This window comes from Dipodomys merriami, unplaced genomic scaffold, assembly GCF_024711535.1.
Source record: "Dipodomys merriami isolate MVZ:Mamm:240054 unplaced genomic scaffold, mDipMer1.0.p SCAF_5, whole genome shotgun sequence".
Classification (NCBI taxonomy): Eukaryota; Metazoa; Chordata; class Mammalia; order Rodentia; family Heteromyidae; genus Dipodomys; species Dipodomys merriami.
In genome coordinates, this window is record NW_027206068.1 from 60650041 (window position 1) to 60662175 (window position 12135).

A 12135-nucleotide genomic window follows, 5' to 3' on the forward strand; every position below is an offset into this window, starting at 1 on the left:
TGGAAAATATTACTCCTTCTAGGGCACAGTCAGAAAAAAGTATCAAATTCAAGTCAGTGGCAATCAAAAGTAAAGATTATGTGGAAATAATAAGGTTTTTACAAACTCTAAAAAGCCTAATCCAGGGGTTAGGGCTATATGCAGCTCAGTAGTAGAGCATTTGTTTAGTATGTTTGAAGCCCTGGACTTGATCCCCAGCACCAGACAGACAGGTACCAGGCATGGGGGCTCATATCTGTATTTCTAACTGCTTGGAAAGCAGATACTATAGGAGGATTATGGCTCAAGGACAGTTGACAAGACCCCATCTCAAACAGGCATGGTGATAAGAAGAACCTATTATCCTAGCTATGCAAAAAGCATTATTTTGCCATACAAAGTATTGAACCCGGGCCCTCGCACATTCCAGACAAGTGTTTTCTCACTGAGCCACATCCCCAGCCTGCTTGTACATTTTTTAATGGTCAAAGATCTAGCAGAACAAGTTACCTAAACTAACTGTACATTCAAAGTGTGTAGTGAGAGTTCACTTCCTCAACACAAAAAGGAATTGGCCCAGGTGATCAATTCCATCTCTTCTTGGTTCTTGCATTTTTTTGTTTCTCATTCTCAACCCAGATCTATATGAACCTACTCATCTGCCTCTGCTTTTTTTCTATTTTACTCATCTTGAAATGGTAAGGATGACTATACATTTCAATGTCTTCAGTATTAGTAGTCCATTTTAGAAAGCTCACTATTTCTTTCAATCAGATTCCTTCATTTCCCTGACTGACTTAAAAATAAGATCTCATATCCTAGAAAATTTTCTTTTTGGCAAGCTGTCATATTTGGCCTCAGAGAAATATAATAGATTTAGAATTGGTGCTGTGGTCTGATTCAAGTCATGATGGCTCTTCATCTTTATTTGTTTTGCATTTAGAGTAGTTATATTTGATTTTGTTAGTTAGGAGAGTAGCTGGTTAGATTATCTTTTTGTTAAAAAAAAAAAAAAAAAGAACAGTTTCTTATGGCAGAATCAGCATCATTAGTTGCAAATAGCTATCCATGAGGCATCTCTGTGGGAGATAAATGATCCCTACAAAGCTTCATAGAAACTAAGTACGAAATGTTAGGCCCTAAATGTTGCATGCTGTAAGAATTGTTAAGAAAGGATAGCTGATAAGTAAATTGATAATAAAACTGCCATTAATTCAGCGCAACTGCACACATACAGACACACACACATATATCTGCCATCATTAATCTTCTTAAATTAACCCTGGATATTTGCTATTAACATTAATGTTTTGCAGTGAAGAAAATTAAGATTTAGATAGTTAGCTTGACAGCCAGTTCTGTTTGTGTTGACAGAACTGACTGAAGAAAACTAGAATATATTTAAAGGAATATAGGACTTATGGGGTATGAAAGAATGAGTGGTGGTAAGCTGGTTTATGCCTGTGTTCTCAGCACTAGGGAGGCTAGGGCAGAAGGCTCATACATAAAAAGGCCAGCCAAGGCTCCATAGTGAGACCCCATCTCCAAGAAAAGATGAGTGAATATTTTAAAAAAACAAATGGTGACATTGGAAAAGTAGAATGGAGGGAATAGTTTAGGAAGGGAACACATCAAAAGATGGCTCTCACTTGTAATCCTAGCTACTCTGGAAGCTAAGGATCTCAGTTCAAAGCCAGCCTGAGCAGGAAAGTCTGTGAGGCTTAGCTCCAATAAACCACCAGAAAACTGGAAGTAGCGCTGTGGTTCAGAGTGGTAGAGCTCAGAGTAGAGCAAAGAATTCATGGGACTATACAGAGACTTGCCTACAGGATTAGGGCTGCTGTGGGCAATGAACATGGGAACTAATTGTAGCATGAGGCCACATTGTATAGCTGGGTAGAAGTATATAGTTTAGTGGTTAAAGGCCACTTGGCTTTTTAGATTTTTGACATTCAATCTATGTAGCAGTAAGGAAAACCTGTCTAGCAAGGATATGAAGGATAAGAGATAGATAGGAGACCTATGTTTATATTTATAATTTTATATAATTTATGTCATTTTATATAGTTGTGTGTGTTTTATATATACATATATTTTTAATATAAATTTATTAATTTAGAGACAACCTCTCTACTTACTTTCTCCAGACTCCTTAAGGATAGATGCAAAGTTCTATCCTTTCTAGAGATGATTAGTTGCATTAAAATAAAAGGAACTTGAAAAAGTCTATAGTATCAATTTGTTCACTTGAGAAAGCTATTTTTTTAATATGAAGAGATATAAAATGTGTGTGAGAATTAAGCCCTTTTCTGTTCTGCATATGTAAGACTACAAAAGACATATATTCTTAAGAAGCCAGGGAAAGTGACTTTGAGATGCACTTTCTTAAAATAACTAAAGGAATGACCTCATGAGCCAGCTGATAGCATGGCTTTGCAAATGGATACATTTCTACTCAGTCTGCTCCTTGATGCCACAGAGCCAAATATATACAAAGTGTGCTGTATCATATCCTGTAGTCAGGTCAGGAGACTGTCTGGGAGTGGAGGCCCTTAAGAAGAGAAGTGAAGTGGCGGGAGGAGCACTGGAATTAACAGTATAAATTCTGTGAACTAGACCATCTTTATAAGGTTAGCATTGCTGATCTGAATTCATAATTTCCTGCTATGTAAAGTGGTAGAGCACTTGCTTTAAGCTGAAGAGCTGAGGGACAGCACCAGGCCCAGTGTTCAAGCCCCATGACCAACCCCTCCCCCCCCCAAAAAAAAGAAAAAAAATGTGTATTTATTATAAGGCTACCTGACAGATAAGCTCTACAGTAAAGTGTTAATATAATCATTCTCTCTCATATTTGTATCTTCTTCCTCTGCTTATACAAGTGCCCTCCCTTCCTCTTTCCCTCCTTCCCTCTTTTTCTATCTCTCTCCTCTCTCTCCCTCTCACCTTCTCATAAACAAGTCCTTGAGCCTTAGTCCTTGCTCAAAATGCCTTTCCTCTTTTTTTTTTTTTTTTGACAATACTGGGGTTTGAACTTAGGGCTTGATACTTGCGAGGTAGACGCTGCCACTAGAGCCACTCTTCTCTCTTTTATACTACAGAGTCAATGCAGATGTGTCTTTAGTGGATGCAGAATGCTGCTCCCTTCAGTAGTGTTGTAGATCCTTGACTGTGTTGTAGACAACCAGGTTAAAAGGAGAGCAGGAGGTCTAGAAAGTGTTCAAAGATTATAACTTGGTGAGCTGCTTTATTTGCCTTAAATCATAAATGATGAAGACTATTCATAAAGTAAACTTTTTTCCTCAGCATATGCAGACTGTGGTTACCATGCCAGGAAATAAAGAAGTATGACAATGGACTCTGATTTAAAACCTGCTTGTTAATGATTTTGACTTGTAAAATAAATCTGCATGTACTGTATTTAGAATCACATGGCATGGTGGTACACACCTGTAATCCCAGGAGGCTGAAACAGGAGGATCTCAAGTTCCTGGACTACATAGCAAGTTCCATGCCAGTCTAGGTTATATATCAAGACTGTCTCTAAAATAATTAATACAAATTTTACTGTAGTGTATATATGAGGCTCACCAACAGCAGAATGGCTTTCTAGGAACTTTCTAGAAGAGTTTTAGAGTCATTTTCCTGCCTTTGTAAGAGGAAAGTGTATTTTCATGTATTTTATAAAGGAAAAAGTTCACAAAAATGCAGCTTTAGATGCTCTTACGTGTTTACTTTTCAAGTACCCAGGCCAGCTTTGTTACCCTGTAGAAAATAATGGTTCACAGCAATCACATTTGGGATTTTCTAGGACCCTTTAGGAAAGCTCTCTGTCTTATAATCTTAGTGTTTGGGAGAAGACATACACATTTTTAGGTATCTTTCATGAATACTGATTACCATTCTTCTCTTCCAGGCCCAGCTTCGGGCATTTATCCCAGAGATGCTCAAGTACTCCACAGGTCGGGGAAAACCAGGCTGGGGAAAAGAAAGCTGCAAGCCCATTTGGTGGCCCGAAGACATTCCATGGGCGAATGTCCGGAGTGATGTCCGCACAGAAGAGCAGAAGCAGAGGGTGAGGATTTTCTTGGCCTGAGTTGCCCATTGCTTTTTTATTATGTATCATTACTTCAGTTTTCATCTTTTCTTGGTGCTTAAATGTTTAAAAATATGTAATCAATTGCATTCCTCCAAATAAGTCTTGCTTTTGCACTTATTCTTTATAATTGCCTTTTAAACACCATTAAGTTTTTGAGATGCTTGGAGAAACTAGAGAAACTTGAAATGAAAATATTAATCAATTGAAGACTTAGAAGTCATTTTGGGGACTGGGAAGGTGGCTCAGTGGTAGAGTGCTTGCTTTACATACATGAGGCCCTGGGTTCTATTCCTCAGCACCACATAAGCAGAAAAGGCTGGAAGTGGCGCTGTGGCTCAAGTGGTAGAGTGCTAGTCTTGAGCTGAAGAGCTGAGGGGCAGTGCCCAGAGTTCAGGCCCCACAACCGAAAAAAAAAAAAAAAAGAATGAATGAAAAAAAAAGTATTGAAAAATATACATATGGAATTAGAGAGAGATGAAATCTACCAAGTGCATCTGCTGGTAACAAAACTTGGAGAAGCAGGATTAAACTAGATAATGTCCCTTTTTCTACATGTTTGATTTTTTTTATTCCACTTGGAAGTTTAGTGATAAATCTTAATATAATGTTGCTAGCCATAGTAATCATCGTCGTCATCATCATCATTATTATTATTATGTAGTTGTACAAAGGGGTTACAATAAATAATAATTTTTTTCGAGAAGTTTAAGAGTGATCTGAGTTCTTCAGAATAGAATAGCGTCCAAAACCTAAATGCTGAACCCAGTTTAGATCAGAAAGGAAACCAGGGGAAAACCTTTGTTTCAGAATCAGTGTGTGGGAAATAATCCTACGGGCATTACTCTGTATGAGGTCTGATCAATAAACAGCTGACTATTCCATAGTGAGACTAAATATCAATGTTTCTTGTAGCTTAACATGCTCTTCTGATCTTTTGGTCACAGGTTTCATGGACCCAGGCACTACGGACCATAGTTAAAAACTGTTACAGACAACATGGGCGGGAGGATCTTTTGTATGCTTTTGAAGATCAGCAAACACAAACACAGGCCACCACGACGCACAGTATAGCCCATCTTGTACCGTCACAAACTGTGGTGCAGACCTTCAGCAACCCGGACGGCACTGTCTCGCTTATCCAGGTGAGTAAGCTTGACAGTTACAGGGAGATGGGTGAGTGAGCATCTCATTTCAAACTAGAATAGGCATTATTGTGCCAATTCTTGTCTGAACTTCATAAGCTCCCCTGGTTCTCCCACTCAAGTTTACTTTTGAACTATATTTTATTTTTTATTTTATGGCTCAATGGTTTGTTTGTTTGTTTAATGATCAAACCGTAGCGCTTCCTACATCTAGGCAAGTGTTCTGCTACTCAACCACATCCCTGGCCTTTGAACAGTATTCAGTTACTTTTTTTTTTCTTAATTCAGAGCTATATATGCCTTCCTGGACATTTCCAAATAAAGCACCTGAAAATTGCTTCATTTTTCATTATTAGTGGCCAGGAACTATTCCTTCTAAATTACCTCTTCTGAGGTAAAACACAGTTTATTGATATAAAGGGAACTTCTGAAGTTCAAGTTAGGATAAGAGTTGGATAACGAATACATTTCTTTGGAAGACAGCAAGCAAGATTTTCTACTGTATGCTTCTGCTCACCCTTCCTCCCTCCCTCCCTTCAAGATGAAGTCTCAGTATGTGGCCTCAGACTCTCAGCTCATTACCTGACTTACATAGCTGTAACCTCTGTATATCATCTTTACACTAAAATAAAAAAATAAACAAAGAGTTGGAAATTGGTTGACACTGGACACATAATAAAACACAATAGCTCTTCTAATATTGTTTTATATGGTTAAAATAACATTCTAGAATAAGATAAAATTCATGCTAACTCTGATAAGTTTTTTGATTGTTATTTTATTTGTTTGCCAGACCTGGGTGCTGTCCTTGAGCCTGTTTGTGCTCAAGGCTAGCTCTCTACCACTTGAGCCACAGCACAACTTCTGGCTTTTTTAAGTAGTTTATTGGAGATAAGAATCTCAGGATGACTTTTCTGCCTGGGCTGGCTTCAAAACTCAATCTTCAGATCTCAGCCTCCTGAGTAGCTAGTATTACAGGTGTGAGCTTCTGGTGCCCAGCTCTGATAAGTTTTACAATGCATTTCACATCACAAATGAATCCTCATACTGAACTTGTGATGAGCTCTTGCTTGTAAGTCAAGAGGAGACAGAGGGCCTGTCTACTGCTAACTTACCACTTCTTGTGTTTTTGGTAGGTTGGTACAGGGGCAACAGTAGCCACATTGGCTGATGCTTCAGAACTGCCAACCACAGTCACTGTTGCCCAAGTGAATTATTCTGCTGTGGCTGATGGAGAGGTAAGAAAAGATTCTGTCTGCAACTACTTAAGTATCTGAGTGGACAGATGAGGTGGATGTAAGGATCCAGAAGATGAAGTAGCCTCCACATCTTTAACATTATGTTACTGGGGCCCTTTCGCTATCATACTATAACAGTTTAAGAAAGTATCTTAGGCTGCATATGTTAATCATAACAATTAGAATTGATAGAGTACTACAACCCAAACTCAGCAGTTAGGAACTTAGAATTTTACATTTCCAGTATAGCATTTTTCAATAAGGTGTAGTTATCCCTTAATACTTTTATGAGGAAGACCTTTTTGGGGTCTGGTGTGCGTGCAACAATCTGAGTAGTTAAAAGAAACAAAAATTCTCTTAAGCAGTTTAAAAGTTAGCTAAGAGTAAGTACAAATTTATAGACATTTAGAACTGAATAAGGAAAGAATTTCAAAAATGGAGTAAACTATATTAAAAATATGCAACTTTATTTTGATGGGAGATTTAAAACTACAAATGGCCTGAGAATTAATTTTGCTGTATGCTAGGACTGGTTATGTTTACTGCGTTAGGTGTCAGAATAATCAGAGGAAAGTAGTATCTAATAACACTGGAAGAACCAAAAAAACACTACCACTATATACAGACATTAAAGACATGAATATAAAATAGAACCATCAACACATATAATGGTTTTGAAAATTATATGACACATTTTAATGGATTTTAATGAATATCAATTTAGCTGAAGTATGGATAGGCTCAAAAGCAAGTAAGAAAATGTAACAGCTCGTACCTGTAAGCTTAGCTACTCAGGAGGCTGAGATCTGAGGATTGCACTTTGAAGCCAGTATGGGCAGGAAAGTCCCTGAGATTCTTATCTCCAGTTTACCTGGAAAGGGCCAGAAGTGAATCTGTGGCTCAAGTGTTAGAGTGATAGCCTTGAGCAAAAAAACCTAAGGACAGCTAAAGGAATAGCACCTGGGCTCAACAGGAGCAAAGGATGGGGCATGGGAGTTAAGGTTCCTACCTAAGATAGCAGTACACTCCATGCATTGTGGTGTGAAAATGGGGGATGGTCACAGTGACTCAGTCTAGCTAGAGGTATTTGGCACCAAGGTTTGAAGGGCCCCTAGGTATAGTGGGTCTCTCTAACATCTGGGATAACATCTGAATAGCTTCACTTCTTGGGGCTTGACACTTTCTTTGGTACATGATGACATCCAAATACACTGACTTCTAACAGATAGGAAAAGAGAGCAACAGGAGTTCAAACAAACACACCCAAAGCACAGATTCCAGGAGAGAAATTTAGAGGCGATAATGCAAAAGTGGATTTATCACCTGCCATACTTCTGATTTAAAAATCTCTCCCTCAGTCAAGTACTGGTGGCTCACATGTGTAATCCTAGCTGAGATCTAAGGATCACCGTTCAAAGACAGACTGTGAGACCCTTATCTCCAATAAACTACCAGAAAAGCCACAAAATATAGCTGTGGCTAAAGTGGTAGAGCACTAGCCTTGAGCAAAAGAAGCTTAGGGACAGTACTTAGGACCTGACTTCAAACCCCAGGACCGGCACAAAAAAAAACAAAAACAAAAAACAGACTTCCTCTATTTCTCCTGTTTCTTCTCTGCTATTTACTCTTATCCCCATTAATTTCATCCCTATCATTTAACTTCCTTAAAGTGCACCACAGCCAGATAAGGTGGCAACACTTGGGAGGCTCAAAGTTGAAAATTTGAGGCCACATAGCAAGACCCCATCTGAAAGGAAGGAAGGAAGGAAAGGAGGGAGGAAAGGAAGAAGGGAGGGAGGGAGGGTGAGTGAATAGAAGTATAGTATACAGTGGAAAGTCTTGCTTGCTGTCTTCCGAAGTGTTTTATGTTTTTGTTTTTGTTTTTGTTTGGTGTGGTTTTTTGGAATAGAGTCTTGCTATGTAGCCTCAGCTAGCCCTGGCCTCGACCCTTCTGTTTAAGCCTTCTGCATGCTAAAATTACAAGTGTGTACCACCTCATTTGGTCCAAAAAGTATTTTCAATGGTTTCTTTTATGTGTCCTTCCTGAATTTCCTTATGCAAATGAAAATAAATTCATATATATATATATACATATATATATGTGCGCACACACACACACACACACACACACACACACACACACACACACACACACACACACACACACACACACACACACACACACATCCTAATACCCCCACTTTTTATACAAAGAATACCATATTGAAAACTATATTGCTGCATTGTAAGTCACATTGACTTAAAAGTTTGTTATTAAAATACTTCTAAAAATCAAAACCAGGGGCTGGGAATGTGGCTTAGTGGTAGAGTGTTTGCCTTGCATGCATGAGTCCAGTTCCTCAAAACCACATAAACAGAAAAGACCAGAAGTAGAGCTATGGCTCAAGTGATAGAGTACTAACCTTGAGCAAAAGAAGCTCAGGGACAGTACCCAGTCCCTGAGTTCAAGCCTCATGACTGACCAAAAAAAAAAAAAAAAATCAAAACCTGTTTATGTTTTTATTTTAACTGGCTTGTCCTTTCTGTCTCAGGTAGAACAAAATTGGGCCACATTACAAGGAGGTGAGATGACTATCCAGACAACGCAAGCATCAGAGGCCACCCAGGCTGTAGCATCATTGGCAGAGGCCGCAGTGGCAGCTTCTCAGGAGATGCAACAGGGAGCTACTGTCACCATGGCACTCAACAGGTGGAGGCAAGGGTGGGGAAATCAGTGAGCACTACAGATCTGTCCCTAGACAGAAATGCTTTTCCTTAGTCAACAGTTGGAACTAATGCCGTCAGCCTGTAGGATATTGTAGGTTGGTTTTATTTTTTTTAACTGTTTTTAAATTTGTTTCTGTAGTTATAGGAATCAAACCCAGGATTGTATGTTTGAAGGGTGCTCTGGAATGGGATAGTCCAGTAAGAAATTGTTTGCAAAACTCAATTGTCAGTTTCCTGCTTGGTTCTTTCTGTGGCTTACAGTTAGGAAACATCATCTTTGTATCATTCCTCTTTGTTCATGACACAATTTTATTTTCAACAGACCCAGGCATGTTAATTAACTGTTAAGAGTGTGGGCTTTGAAGCCAGACTACCTGTGTTTGAAACAGCTCTGTCATTTGCTAATTGGTTGACCTTGCTATTTTAAACTGTCAGTGCCCAGCTGGGCGCTGGTGGCTCACGCCTGTAATCCTAGCTACTCAGGAGGCTGAGATCTGAGGATCGCGGTTCAAAGCCAGCCCGGGCAGGAAAGACCGTGAGACTCCTATCTCCAATAAACCACCAGAAAAACCGGAAGTGGCGCTGTAGCTCAAGTGGTAGAGTGCTCGCCTTGAGCTGAAGAGCTGAGGGACAGCACCAAGGCCCAGAGTTCAAGCCCCACGACCGACAAAAAAAAAAAAAAAACTGTCAGTGCCCAGGCTTTCCTCTTATGTATGCAGGGGAATAACTATAACTGCCTTGTGGGGCATTATGAGAACTAAGTTACTATAGGTGAGATCCTTGGGTCAGTGTTGGATGTGTAATAAAGATTACTATTGGATGCAGCAGCTATTAGTCTCCCATAGTGAGTGAACTTGGTAAAGTTGTAAATAGAGAAGAGCATTCCAGCTGGGTGCCGGTGGCTCATGCCTGTAATCCTAGCTACTCAGGAGGCTGAGATCTGAGGATCAGGTACAAAGCCAGCCTGGGCTGGGCAAGAAAGTCCATGAGACTCTTGTCTCCAATAAAACCACCAGAAAACTGGAAGTGGTGCTATGGCTCAAGGGTAGAGCGCTAGCCTTGAGCTGAAGAGCTGAGGGACAGCATCCAGGCCTAGAGTTCAAGCCCTACAACCGACAGAGAGAGAGAGAGAGAGAGAGAGAGAGAGAGAGAGAGAGGGAGGGAGAGAGAGAGAGAGGGAAGGAGGAAGGGAGAGAGAGGGAGAGAAGAAAGGGAGGGAGAGAGAGAGAGCATTTCAGCACATAGTTTCAGTTCCCAAAGAAACCATGCTCTTATTAGAGAGACTGGGGTCAGTAAAATACCTAGCAAATGAGATTAGAATGTACAATAAACTCGTACCTTAGTGAATTTATCGCACATGGTTATGATCAAGTGCCATAATCATCAAAAGAAATTTCAGACTCAAAACTTTGTAATTCTCAAACCTAAATTATGCAATTAATTGTTACAGAAAAGTTCTCATGTTAGCAGCAGTTGTAGCTTAATCATTATGTGATCCACTATTTGTTCTCCTGCCCTTAATTCTTATGTAATAATGCTTCTGAAAAAGCAGATAGTGCCCAAAAAAGTAAGTAAAGTAAAAGTTATGGGAATCCTCCCAGCTAAAAAGGATGTGCAATGTGCTTAATTGAAATGCTAAGGCGAACATTTGAGACTTGTTGAAAGGTAGCATGTCTTCAGCAGAAGTTAGATCGCATTATGGGAAAATGGACCAAGCATCTGAAGTAAAATGCTGAATACTCTGCATCCCAGTTGTTCATGGTTTTTCTCAGCAATGGTTACCTTAGAACGCTGGTCCCACAGACATTACTATGGAATTGTTTAATACAGACTATGAACATTTTAAAATTCAAAGGAAGGCATCACCTCCCCCAAAGTATAAAAGCCAGCTGAAATTTAGATCAATGGGGCATAGATGGAGAAGCTTGGTGGTTGTCTGTGCAAATAGTATCTCATATGAGACTCTACTGAGCGCTAGTTGAGAAGGGGTTTCTAGGGTTACAGATTCTGGTTTGAATCCAGCACCAGCACTTACTATTGGTTTTCTTCCTCATTAGAAAAATATTACTCATCGTGCACACTCAGTGAAGTGGTCTTTGTAAAACCCTTCTCAAACCAGATACCGGTGGCTCATGCCTGTAATCCTAGCCACTCAAAAGGCTGAGATCTCAGGATGGCGGTTCAAAGCCAGCCTAGGCAAGAAAGTCTGTAAGACTCTTATCTCCAATCAGCCTCCAGAAAACCAGAAATGGAGTTGTGGCTTAAAATGGTAGAGTACTAGCCTTGAGCAAAAAATGCTCAGGAACAGAACCCAGGCCCTGAGTTCAAGCCCCACAACTGACCAAAAATAAAACCCTTCTCAGGGTTACCAGTTCATTCTCACTACTTAAGGAATTGTAGCTATTGCCACTTACATCATATTTGAAGGAGTTAAGGTTGCAGCTATATGGCAGAGGACCTGTCTACAATGTGGGAGATCCTACATTCAGTCTCTCATATAAAAAAAATTATACTTCAAGATTTGTCTATAGAACCAACAATAGTGAGAAGTGATGATAAAATCAGGAAGAGGCAGTCTATGTATACCTTCTTAAAAGCTTGGAAACTAAATAAAAACGGAGATAGTGGCTAATTTGAGGAGGAAATAGACAGCACTTGTTGTTTGATAAGAAATAGAAGACTGGTGCTGGGAAGGTGGCTCAGTGGTAGAATGCTTGCCTTGCATGCATGAAGCCCTGGGTTTGATTCCTCAGCACCACATAAGCAGAAAAAAGCCGGAAGTGGCACTGTGGCCCAAGTGGTAGAGCGCTAGCCTTGAGGTGAAGAGCTGAGGGACAGTGCCCAGGCCCAGAGTTCAGGCCCCATAACAGAAAGAGAGAGAGAGAGAGAGGATTGAAAAATACACTTGTGTGTGTGTATACATGCGTACACACACACACACACACACATACAC

At 39.9% G+C, this 12135-nt stretch overlaps 1 protein-coding gene across 13 annotated transcripts in view; it reads left to right on the top strand.

Annotated features, from left to right (window-relative positions):
* The window catches only part of Nrf1 (nuclear respiratory factor 1), a 127439-nt gene that overhangs the window by 68206 nt on the left and 47098 nt on the right, over positions 1-12135 (top strand). For 12 of the 13 annotated variants that reach the window (XM_069996753.1, XM_069996755.1, XM_069996756.1 and 9 more), the window contains 4 exons: positions 3893-4051; positions 5020-5217; positions 6354-6455; positions 9008-9165. In XM_069996753.1, coding sequence (XP_069852854.1) covers positions 3893-4051; positions 5020-5217; positions 6354-6455; positions 9008-9165 — 617 coding nt within the window. The remainder of the gene's footprint in view (positions 1-3892; positions 4052-5019; positions 5218-6353; positions 6456-9007; positions 9166-12135) is intronic. The other variant, XM_069996754.1, reaches the window with a different exon arrangement.